The sequence below is a fragment of the Budorcas taxicolor genome, chromosome 17, assembly GCF_023091745.1.
Source record: "Budorcas taxicolor isolate Tak-1 chromosome 17, Takin1.1, whole genome shotgun sequence".
NCBI lineage: Eukaryota > Metazoa > Chordata > Mammalia > Artiodactyla > Bovidae > Budorcas > Budorcas taxicolor.
Window position 1 is genome coordinate 62228571 of NC_068926.1, and position 12786 is coordinate 62241356.

The 12786-nt window shown below is 38.4% G+C and overlaps 1 protein-coding gene across 1 annotated transcript in view; it reads left to right on the forward strand.

Moving 5' to 3' along the window:
• Positions 1-12786, forward strand: part of NAA25 (N-alpha-acetyltransferase 25, NatB auxiliary subunit) — a 64723-nt gene that overhangs the window by 25478 nt on the left and 26459 nt on the right. Inside the window, exons 11-13 of the mRNA XM_052654598.1 lie at positions 1934-2046; positions 9310-9517; positions 10375-10464. Coding sequence (XP_052510558.1) covers positions 1934-2046; positions 9310-9517; positions 10375-10464 — 411 coding nt within the window. The remainder of the gene's footprint in view (positions 1-1933; positions 2047-9309; positions 9518-10374; positions 10465-12786) is intronic.

Sequence of the window (12786 nt, forward strand, 5' to 3'; positions counted from 1 at the left end):
AAGCTGGTTTTAGAAAAGGCAGAGGAACCAGAGATCAAATTGCCAACATCCGCTGGATCATGGAAAAAGCAAGAGAGTTCCAGAAAAACATCTATTTCTGCTTTACTGACTATGCCAAAGCCTTTGACTGTGTGGATCACAATAAACTGTGGAAAATTCTGAAAGAGATGGGAATACCAGACCACCTGACCTGCCTCTTGAGAAATCTGTATGCAGGTCAGGAAGCAACAGTTAGAACTGGACATGGAACAACAGACTGGTTCCAAATAGGAAAAGGAGTACGTCAAGGCTGTATATTGTCACCCTGCTTATTTAACTTCTATGCAGAGTACCTCATGAGAAACACTGGGCTGGAATAAGCACAGCTGGAATCAAGATTTCTGGGAGAAATATCAATAACCTCAGATATGCAAGTGACACCACCCTTATGACAGAAAGTGAAGAGGAACTAAAAAGCCTCTTGATGAAAGTGAAAGAGGAGAGTGAAAAAGTTGGCTTAAAGCTCAACATTCAGAAAACTAAGATCATGGCATCCGGTCCCATCACTTCATGGCAAATAGATGGGGAAACAGTGTCAGACTTTACTTTTTGGGGCTCCAGACTCACTGCAGATGGTAATTGCAGCCATGAAATTAAAAGACGGTTACTCCTTGGAAGGAAAGTTATGACCAACCTAGATAGCATATTCAAAAGCAGAGACATTACTTTGCCGACTAAGGTCCGTCTAGTCAAGGCTGTGGTTTTTCCTGTGGTCATGTATGGATGTGAGAGTTGGATTGTGAAGAAGGCTGAGCACCGAAGAATTGATGCATTTGAATTGTGGTGTTGGAGAAGACTCTTGAGAGTCCCTTGGACTGCAAGGAGATCCAACCAGTCCATTCTGAAGGAGATCAGCCCTGGGATTTCTTTGGAAGGAATGATGCTAAAGCTGAAACTCCAGTACTTTGGCCACCTCATGCGAAGAGTTGACTCCTTGGAAAAAAGACTCTGATGCTGGGAGGGATTGGGGGCTGGAGGAGAAAGGGGACGACAGAGGATGAGATGGCTGGATGGCATCACTGACTCGATGGACGTGAGTCTGAGTGAACTCTGGGAGTTGGTGGTGGACAGGGAGGCCTGGTGTGCTGCGATTCATGGGGTCACAGAGTCGGACACGACTGAGCGACTGAACTGAGCTGAACTGAACCTCCCCACACAGAAGAAGTTTTTGTCTTTTTCTTACTAGTGAGTGATTCTTAGTCTCTTTTGGATCACAGAGACCTGTGAGAATCTGATTAAAGCTATGGAATCTCTGTTCCTAGGAACAGAAGGAACTGAGGCCTGAAATCTTACAGAGATCTTATTAAAAATCTCTGCTTCCTACGTCTAGTTCAATTTGAGAGCATTCTACTTTTATTATTTTTATTTTTAATTTGAGGAAAAATAAAATGAGCTAGTAGCTTTCTGCATATCCAGGTTTAAATTTTACATTGTGACTTTGGAGTTAATTGGTCCATGGCTCTTCCCATTGACTTTCTCTTCTGTTGGCGTGCCTGTTAACAAACAGTATCTTTCATGCAGTTAACATTTATTTAATATTTGTTAAGTAGTTCAAGAACTGGAGAAAAGCGTGTTTGTTTAATGCTTGCGTATAGACTCAAGTATTTAAACTTTAATGAAAACTTTTTAACTATTTAAACTTCAGTTGAATGAAAAACTTCACATTTCCTCAGTGTAATAACTGAGTTGGTAAGATTCAACTTCTTTTTCAAGTATTCGTTTATTTTTAAACTAACAAGCCATCTTCCGGCCCTCATTGTCATCCTCATTCTCAATTGAAGCAAAATTTTCATTTAATTGAAATAAATGTTTCTCAAATCAGACTTATCACTTAAATTAGAAATTTCTTTAGTCCGTGAATTATTTAGTGATATTTTACCCTCTTCTCTCTTAGGTGATCCAGAGGAATTAATGTTCCAGTATTTTAAAAAGTTTGGGGATAAACCTTGTTGTTTCACAGACCTCAAGGTGTTTGTTGACCTCTTGCCTGCTACACAGTGTACAAAAGTAAGTAGGGTTCTGTTGGTTACCTGTATTTATTGTAACTAGGTTAAGAGTCCATGTTGCTTTTCTAAAATGGCTGAAAGTAGTGAACATGAGATTATCGAGATATTGCTCTATCAAGCCAAGTAATCTAGGTGCTGCAGATACAAGGCATAATTTCTTATAAAGCTGGACCTCAATGAGAATAAGCCCCTGGTAGGTAATTGAATTCTCCTGGTGTGTGTGTAGAGAGAGAGAAATAATACAGAGAGATTTGTATGTCTTCACCCATTTTGCCTAGTCAGATTTCACCCGTTTTACGTGCATTCATTTGTATGTATATGTGGGGGGGGTGTGTGTGTGTGTATTTAGTGTGTGTGGTGCATGTGGATTCATGTGGCCACTGCGTAGACAAGATGCATAGTAGTTCTGCCACCAGAGTGCCCCCCATGTGCTGCCTACCCTTTTCTGCCCATAGCCACCTCCCTGTATCTCCTTTACCCATCCCTCTCCCTTAGCAACTGCTAACATGTTTTCTTTTTCCACATTTTATCCTTTTAAGAATGTTATATAATAGAATCATATTATGTATAACTTTCTTTACTCAGCATAATTCCCTGGAGTTCATCTGTGTTGTTACATGTAACATGTTCATTGCTGGTACAGCAATATTATTTTGAATAATATTCCTTGATATGGATGTACCACAAGTTTCTTTAACTTGTTGAAGAACATCTGGATGTCTCTGGTTTTAGGCTACTACAAATAGAGCTGCTGTGAACATTCGCATGCAGGTTTTTTATGTGAACCTAAGTCTTCATTTCTCTGAGAAAATGCCCAGGAGTTCAGCTGTGGGGTCTTATGGTAGCTGCATGTTTGGCTTTTTAGAGAAAAGGCCTAACTTTTCCGCAGTGACTAGGTCTCTTAAATTCCTGTTAGCTATGTATGAGTCATCTGGTTTTTCTGCATCCTCATCAGCATTAGGTGTTACCACAGTTTTTTATTTTTGCCCTTCTGGTAAATATGCAGTGATGTTTCATTATGGTTTTAATGTGCACTTCCCTAACGGTTAATATTGTTAAACATTTTTTCATGTGCTGATTTGCCATCTGTATTTTCTCCTCAGTGAAATGTCTGTTATTATCTTTTGCTCATTTTCTAATTGGTTTTTTTTTTTTACTGTTGAAGTCGCTCAGTCGTGTCCGACTCTTTGTGACCCCATGGACTGTAGCCTACTAGGTTCTTCCGTCCATGGGATTTTCCAGGCCAGAGTACTGGAGTGGGTTGCCATTTCCTTCTCCAGAGGATCTTCCTGACCCAGGGATCAAACCCAGGTCTCCTGCATTATAGGCAGATGCTTTACCGTCTGAGCCACCAGGGATTTTTACTGTTGAATTTTGAGAATTCTTTAGATAGTCTTGATGTAAATCCTTTGTCAGATATGTGGTTTCAAATATTTTCTCCCAGACTATAGCTTGTCTTTTCATCCTCTTAATAGGATCCTTTGCAGAGCAAAGTTGTATTTTTGCCCGTGTCATGGGACTTACAGGATCTTAGCTCCCTGGCTGGGGGTCAAACTTAGCAGTGAGTCCTAGCCACTGGACCACCAGGAAATTTCCAGAGTAAAATTTTAAAGTTTGATGAAGTCCAGAGGACTTTCCTTTTAATGTCTTGTCTCTGATTTTTTCAAAACTGTAGCAGTTAATTGCTGAATTTGTAAATCACGATTTATTCTTGCTGAAGCAGTCATCAAATCTTAGGGATTTTTAAAAAATAAACCTTGAAGGCCCAAATAGACATTTCTCTGAAGAAGACATGCAGTTGGCCTACAGGCACATGAAAATATATACAACATCACTAATTATTAGAGAAATGCAAATCAAAGCTACAATGAAGTTTCACCTCATACCAGTCAGAATGGGCTTCAACAAAAAGTCTGCAAAAAAAAAAAGTCTGCAAATAATAAATGCTAGAGAGGGTATGGAGAAAAAGGAACCCTCCTATACTGTTGGTGGGACTGTAAATTTGTGCAGCCATTGTGGAAAACAATATGGAAGTTCCTAAATCATTGAAAATAGAACTACCGTGTGATCCAGCAATCCTACTCCTGGCATATAGCCAGAAAAGATGAAAACTCTAATTTGCAAAGATAACATGCATCCCAGTGTTCATAGCAGCACTGTTTATAGTAGTAAAGACAAGAAGGCAACCTAAGTATTCATCAGCATATAACTGTATAAAGAAGATATGGCGTGTGTATGTCTATGTCTATATGCACACACATATATACATACATTGTTTAGTTGCTAAGTCCTGTCGACTGTTTTTCACCCCTATGGAGTGTAACCCACCAGCCTTCTCTGTCCATGGGATTTCCCAGGCAAGAGTGCTGGAGTGGGTTGCTGTTTCCTTCTCCAGGGGATCTTCCAACCCAGGGATTGAACTCACATCTCCTGCATTGGCAGGCGGATTCTTTACTATTGCACCACCAGGGAAGCCCTTACATACATACATGGTAGACATACACACACATGAAATGAGATATTCACTATAAAAAAGAATGAATGTTGCCATTTGCAGCCCAGATGGACCTAGAGATTATCATACTAAACGAAGAAGTCAGACAAATATATGATATAACTTATATGTGCAATCTAGAAAATAACACAGATGAACTTATTTACAAAATAGAAACAGACTCACAGATGTAGAAAGCAAAATTATGGTTACCAAAGAGGAATAAGGCGGGAAGGGACAAATTAGGAGTATTGTTTAACAGATACACACACTACTATATATAAAATAGATAAATAAAAAGCATAAGAAACTATATTCAATATCTTATAAAAGCCTATAATGTAAAAGAATCTGAAAAAAAATATAACTAAGTCACTTTTCTGTATATCTGAGACTAATACAATACTGTAGCAACTGTACTTCAGTAAAGTTAAAGAAAAAAAAACCCTTCATTTTGGAATAACTGCATTTATAGGAAAGTTACACTAGACCCTTCACCCAGCTTTCCCCAATGTTAACGTCTTAAAAACAGTGGTACATTTGTCAGAACTAAGAAACTGATACTGTTAATTGGCCTTTAGACTTTATTTGTATTTCTGTAGCTCTTCCATTAGTGTCCTTTATCTCTTCAGGGATCTAAGCCTGGGTACCATATGGTAGTTAATTGTCAACTATCAGGATTTTTTTCATGTGATTAAATCAATGCAAATCAAGTACATGCTGAAGTGGCGAACCTTTAGACTCCTCATCCACAGCAACGTGTATTGGATCAGATTGTTCACCCATTAATGAGAATTTCATACCTTCTTGCATATTAAAGGTTTTTAAGCTTTTAGCCCCGGGTATCCTTGGGTAATGAGCAGTTGGAGTAGAACACCAGTTGGAAGAACAGTGTGCCCAAGGTAGGATAGAGCACTATATTAAGAAATACTAGTGTCTATCAAGAAAGTCTGTGACCTTTGGGTCAGCTTTACTTATAAAAAGGTCTTAATTAGTGGAGGTCGGAAGTCTTCCTGTCACAGGGCTCCCACTGTCTGTTCTTCCAGAAGGCTCTGTCACTCCATGTGGAATGAGTGAAGCTCAGTGGGAGTGCAGTGGTGAGGACTACAGCGTTTGTCTCGTGACCTTCCCCTTAGTCCACCTGCACTCAGTGCTCTTGCAGTCTTGAGGTTACACATCTAGGGCAGATGGAGCAGTGCTTTCCCAAACTGGTAAGTTGCCAGTGTTTTCTGTTGGATTCTGAAATGACTGCCGCCATTCACTTTGGTTTAGAAAAGGTTAGTCTTGGAGTGGTGTTAATTAAGCTCAGACTAAGCTTTAGAAGTTTTCTAGATAAATTGTAACATATCCAGAAAAGAAGGTTCTAGGTTATACTTGAAAACCTTTGAGAAATGGTTATTGGAAGAGAGATGTTTGGTCTGGTGCTGACAGTACTTTATTTCTCCTAATTTGAAAAGCTCTCCTGTAGAAGAGGGATAAGAACAGGGACCAGCAAGAAGTTGTTGCAGGGAATTAAGAATTTGGCTCAGTGAGAAAAAGATCTTTTTTATTATAGTCACAATTCTCTAAAAACACAGTGTGTGAGTTTCATGCTATTGGAGGGATTAAAACAGAAAATAGAACCATGTGGGGGAGAGAGATTCATTCAGTAAGTGTCACCCATGTTATGTGCTGAGTGCTAAGGTAGGGAACAATTGACCATGCTTCATAGTGCTTACCATCTTGTAAATTAAAGCATCAAATGATGGGAATGCATTAGAGGAGTGCTTACATCTCATTAAGCTGAGATTCATATAGGTTTGCTAGCACAGTTTCAGAACCAGAAGCTCTACTTTATCGACATGTTTGAAAATCTTAGGTCACCTCTGTGACCCCATATAGTAATAATCTACTGGGAGGAACCCTCTAGAAATAGGGAAATACCAGCAGTGTTGAGGTGGTCATTGTTCAGTGAGACAAAGGGTTGAAGGCTATTGCAGTGAGTTTTGTAGTCCTGTGTAAACTTTTTAATTGAGAGGGGTAATTATGCTGTCACAACTTTTTAAATGTAGGATGACTTCAGTAGCTAAAAATTCCGCCACTCAGCAGTATGTTTGTCAGAGGATTGTGGACTCTCCAAGTAAGGTTCACACAGAACTGCTGTCCGGCTGAATTAGGAGACACATTCTAAAATGGAACTGGTCCCTAAGAATGGACCATACAGTTCAGTTATCCCAAGTGTCTCACCCCTGGTGACATTTTTATATTTTGTTTACTTTGTCTTGGGATTTTAAGTTAACAATAAAATATTTCCAGTTTTTAAAGAAGCTTTTTGTATAGCAGTAAAACTGTAAAGTCTAGAACAGAGAGCGAACATATTGTTTTATGACAAAACCTGTTGGGAGGCCTTAATAATAAACATAACTAGATATATAAAATGGTTTACAAGAAATATGAAATGGCTTATAAGAATGGAAGAGCTGGCAATAAAAATTATGTGGGCATTTAATAAAAAACATGAAAACTAATGCCACAGAGTTTTTGTTACAGATGTGGTTATCTGATCATGATAAAGTTAAAATTCATATAATTGTAGAGAAATTGAAGCAAAGTTAAGAGAAATGTGAAACTGCATGATAAGTAGGAATTTTAATTTTTATTTCTATCTAAAAATTACATGTATAAAATTGAAGAAGTCAAATGGTACTACAAAGCTTATCTTGAAAAACAATTGCAGCTCTTTGCCTTCTCCAGCCCTGGTTCTGGCTCTGTGCAGACAAATTACTTTGAACTCTTAACTGTTTCTTTTGTTATTTAATGCTGTATTTCTAAATTTTACACTCATATAGTTCTTTATTTTTATGATTACAGTCTTCATCTGTTGGTATCCTATTGTGTGTGTGGGTTTAGTTGCTAAGTCATGTCCGATTCTTTGTAACGCCATGGATTGTAGCCCACCACACTCCTCTGTCCATGGGATCCTACTGTGGAAAGCAGTAATTTCATTTCTAACATCCTACTTCTCTTACATACTTTCCCCTCAGTATAGTATAGTCATTATTCACTGTTTATATTTTTATGACTAAATATTCACAGCTGAGCCACTTTATATATGGAGATTATAGCTTTTTTACACAACTTTCTTTCTTGGAGTTAGTTTTTGTTTTTTGTTCATTTCACCCCAATCAGTCTGACAGAACCATGAACGTTTAAAACTCCTCTTACCGGGTTGTCTGAAATGTGAGGTTAATAGATCCGTTCCAGTCTCCCCTTGAGTCTACAGTGTCTCTGGTTCAGCTTCTCCTGGGGGTGAAGGGAAACCCTGACTTCTACTGGGTTTAGGAATTCACTCAGTGACCTTGGGAGGGGTCTAACTTTTTAGAATTTAACAGATTCTCCTGTTGATGTTTCACCAGAACTTTAGCTTTCAGACATACTTCCTGCCTTTAATTTCTGAGTCTGCCAAGGCTCCGCAGCTAGAAGAGGCTTGCTGTTTATTGGTGGCCTCCCCATTGCATACTACTGGATTCCAGCGTTCTTGACCCCATACATTGGTTATTACCTACCACCTGCCCTTGTGCCTTGTATCTTTTGAAATCTTGTTAATGCTTTTTACCTGCTGTCATCTCTTCACATTTCGCATGTTCTAGATCCTTATGGGTGAATCCTTTTTTGTTCTTCGCTGTCATCTTCATAGGATCTTGGAAGGGAGTGAAAATAACCTATGTTTAATAAATGTGTAGTTGGAACTTTTTTTTTCCTTTAAAATAATGTATTAATTTTGGATCATAAAATAGAGGGAAGACACAAAATATAGTGACCCCTTGGCTGCATTTCTCTTCCATAAACACCTTTAGAACCCCAGATTTGTGCTGCTCAAGCATTCTCTCACATCCTGACAGCTGCAAAGTATAGCATCCAAGCATGTGTGACATGTAAACTGGTACCCTGACTGCAATGTAGGGGTCCCTTCCAGTTAAGTCTTCTAACTCATTTTTGCCAGTAGTGCAACTGAACTGGTTGTGGAACTCACATTTTTAAAAATTTATTCTATGTTTAGAGAATTAAAAACATTTTAATACAAGATGTTACCATAGGGATGGAATTTCCTAGTCCGGTGGTTAGGACTCTGATTCCACTGCAGGGGACCTCAGGTTTGATACCTGGTTGGGGAACTAAGATGTTGCACGTCACACGGTGTGCCCCCCCCCCCCCCCGCCAACCCAAAAGATGTTACCATTGGAAAAACTGGGCGAAGGGTACACAGGATCTGTGTTATTTCTTACAACTTCATGCAAATCTATAATTATCTCAAAGCTTTAATCAAAAAAACAATTTAAGGCTATTGACATTCCCTTCAGTATATAGTGTTTCCTTTAAGAATTTATTTGTAGTATAATAGAGTATTTGTTTTAGGGTAATTGTTCTTTTTTACAGTCTTCCTAAATAAACTTTTTCATTGCTACATTGTATATTATGTTAATGTGTTGTGATTTAAGAAACATTTTCACAGGTCTTTTCATCTTTTAATGCTTATACTGCATGGTGTTAGCATTAACACTTTTGACCAGCAGTGAATGTTTCACATGTGCCTGTTTTGCTGGAGTTTCACCAGCAAGTGTGCTGTTAAAAGTGTTTTGTTGGCAATTTTGGTAGACAGAAAATGGAGCTTTAATTTGTATTTCTCCTTGATGTCTTTTTCTAGACCATTTCAGTATTTGTTAATTGTGACCTACTAAAGATGAGTTCCATTTTCAGACCTGTACTTTTTTTTTTTTTTCAACTTTGCAGTTCATTAATCAGTTACTCGGAGTGGTTCCTTTGTCAACACCAACAGAGGATAAGCTGGCACTGCCCGCCGACATCAGAGCTCTGCAGCGACATTTGTGTGTGGTGCAGCTGACGAGGTTACTTGGCTTGTACCACACGATGGATAAGAACCAGAAGCTGAGTGTGGTCAGAGAACTGATGTTAAGGTACCAGCATGGACTGGAATTTGGTGAGCAACCTTTCAAAGTGTTCAGTAGTTCCCTGCTCTACTAAGACTTAGAAGTCAATTTTTTTTTTTTTCTTAATGTCTGTATACTTTTTTTTTTTAATTGGAGGCTAATTACTCATAGCACACTATTTTAATGCTTTTGGCAGGAAAAATATTTTATCAAGTGAGAACACTATCCAAGTAATAAAATGCAAAGCCTTTCTTAAGCTTGGAGTTTTAAAAAATTTTGATAGGCCCCCAGATAGCCATATTCTTCTTGAGCTGGTGAGCCCACTTTTCATCACATTGGGACTCAGATGAGTTGCAGAGTTTATGATAATTGTCACATTTTCTGCTTGTAGGCCGTAGTATTCTTAATATATAGACTGTGTAAATGAACAAAAAGAATGTTGTAAATTGTGAGGTATATATTTAGTTTAGAAGTAGATGGTGTTTGAATTATTTAGATTGTGTGATAAAATATAAATTAAATTATCTAACTGGATGATATTAGTATTTCTCTAACTGTATTCTAAAAAATTAGGTGAGGTAATGAGCATATTATATTAGTTGTACATGGCTCTTGATGTCTGTTCTTTCCTTCCCTTGAAACCTTTCACAACCTTTCACATAGTCCTTTTGGAACTATTTGGAGTATCACCTCTGTTCTGAAAGCCTTTTGCTCCAGCTGAGTGTAGTTTCACCTTTTTTTGACTCTTTTAATTCATGGCTTATATTTTCTTCTGGTATTTACTTTATTCTTAATAGTTTCTTTTACCCTTCTTCCTGCTGTCGTTTTCTAGCTTTACATAACTCTTTGGGGACAATAATCATTGAACAAATCTTAAAATACAGATATGATTTTTTTTGCCCTATAGGGAAATCCTGTTTGAAAACCGAATTGCAATTTTCAGACTATTACTGTCTCCTTGCTGTCCATGTGCTTATTGATGTATGGAGAGAAACAGGTAAAAACCAGTGATTTCAGTTTAACTTTATTTTTACTCTTTGTTTTTATTGATTATAAATCCTTAAACTAATTACATAATCCAAGACTTTGATTTATGCTTTTAGGTTTTTCTTCTTGCCTTTCTCCAGGGTGCTTCTAGAAGAACCCAAGTCTCCAAATATCATCTGTATATTCAGGATAATCTTAAATCAGTGGATATCTGTTCTGTTTTAAAATGTTTCTGAATAGTGAGTAAACAACCTATTGCAAAGTTACAATAATTAAAATGCAGAGAAACTGGTTTAGAGATAGATGTATGAATCCATGGAATGAAATAGCCATTTTTGTTCATTTAAAATTATATACACGGGCATATAATTTTTTTTGGAATATAGTTCAGATTAACCCATTTAAGACAAAAATAAGACTACATGGTAAAGGAAACATCATGACTCATTGAGCAAGAGAAGAACGATTCAGCAGATGATTCAGCCTTTTCTTTAGGTCTCATACTCTGATATTTTCTCTTATTAGCAGTTTTTGAGAAAAAATAGCTACTTATTGCATTATTATTAATGAAAATAAACTGCAGAAGAAACAGGGCTGGTGAGACAATGGTGTGTGCAGACACAATCCTGCTCTTGTGGGTCATTTCACCAAGCACTCAATTTTGATGTCCTCCTCATGCTTAAAATCCTTCAGAGATGCCCTATTTTCTTGAGGATAAAGGTCAGCCTTCTTAGGATGGTTTACAGTGCTCTCTAATCTAGCTTCTGCCTGCATCTCCAGGTTCTTAAGTACTTAAAGCCCTAAATCTACTTCTTTGTTGTTGCTGTTTCTGTCATTGAACATCATGTTGCCTCTCTTTGAAAAAACCGTATCACCTCCTTCATCTAACTTTTACTCAAAGAGTGCCTCTGAGAAGTGTGTCTTGATTTCATCCCTTTCTCATTGCAGATTTTATGCCCCTTCTGAACTTTTGTAGGACATTGTATATACCCATATGCTGCTGCTTGTTATACTGTGTTCTACCGGAGGTGGGGAGGAAATTCTTTTCATCAGATTACTTGATATCAGAAGCCCCAGATTCAGGAGGTTGCATAGAGCTGTAAAAGTCATCTTAATGTAAAAACCATAATGAACTGATTACTTAGTAATTTGATCTCTACTCAGATACCCTTCCCCACTTATTCGTAGCATCTGTTCTTGCTCATAGTGACATGGTTTTCCTAATCTCTTGGTTTTCGAGCAAGATATCTGACCATATAATAATAATAACACTTGACACTTATTGATCATCAGGCACTTGAAAGTACTTCATATGAATTCAGTTCAGTTCAGTTGCTCAGTCATGTCTGACTCTTCGTGACCCCATGAATCGCAGCACACCAGGCCTCCCTGTCCACCACCAACTCCCAGAGTTCACTCAAATTCACATCCATCGAGTCGGTGATGCCATCCAGCTATCTCATCCTCTGTCGTCCCCTTCTCCTGCCCCCAATCCCTCCCAGCATCAGAGTCTTTTTTCCAAGGAGTCAACTCTTCGCATGAGGTGGCCAAAGTACTGGAGTTTCAGCTTTAGCATCATTCCTTCCAAAGAACACCCAGGGCTGATCTCCTTCAGGATAGACTGGTTGGATCTCCTGGCAGTCCAAGGGACTCTCAACAGTCTTCTCTAACACCACAGTTCAAAAGCATCAATTCTTCGGCGCTCAGCTTTCTTTACAGCCCAACTCTCACATCCATACATGACCACTGGAAAAACCATAGCCTTGACCAGATGGACCTTTGTTGGCAAAGTAATGTCTCTGCTTTTGAATATGCTATCTAGGTTGGTCATAACTTTCCTTCCAAGGAGTAAGCATTTTTTAATTTCATGGCTACAATCACCATCTGGAGTGATTTTGGAGCCCCAAAAAATAAAGTCTGACACTGTTTCCCCATCTATTTCCCATGCAGTGATGGGACCAGATGCCATGATCTTTGTTTTCTGAATGTTGAGCTTTAAGCCAACTTTTTCACTCTCCTCTTTCACTTTCATCAAGAGGCTTTTTAGTTCCTCTTCACTTTCTGTCATAAGGGTGGTGTCACTTGCATATCTGAGGTTATTGGTATTCCTCCCAGCAGTCTTGATTCCAGCTTGTGCTTCCTCCAGCCCAGCGTTTCTCATGATGTACTCTGCATAGAAGTTAAATAAGCAGGGTGACAATATACAGCCTTGACATACTCCTTTTCCTATTTGGAACTGGTCTGTTGTTCCATGTCCAGTTCTAACTGTTGCTTCCTGACCTGCATATAAGTTTCTCAAGAGGCAGGTCAGGTGGTCTGGTATTCCCATCTC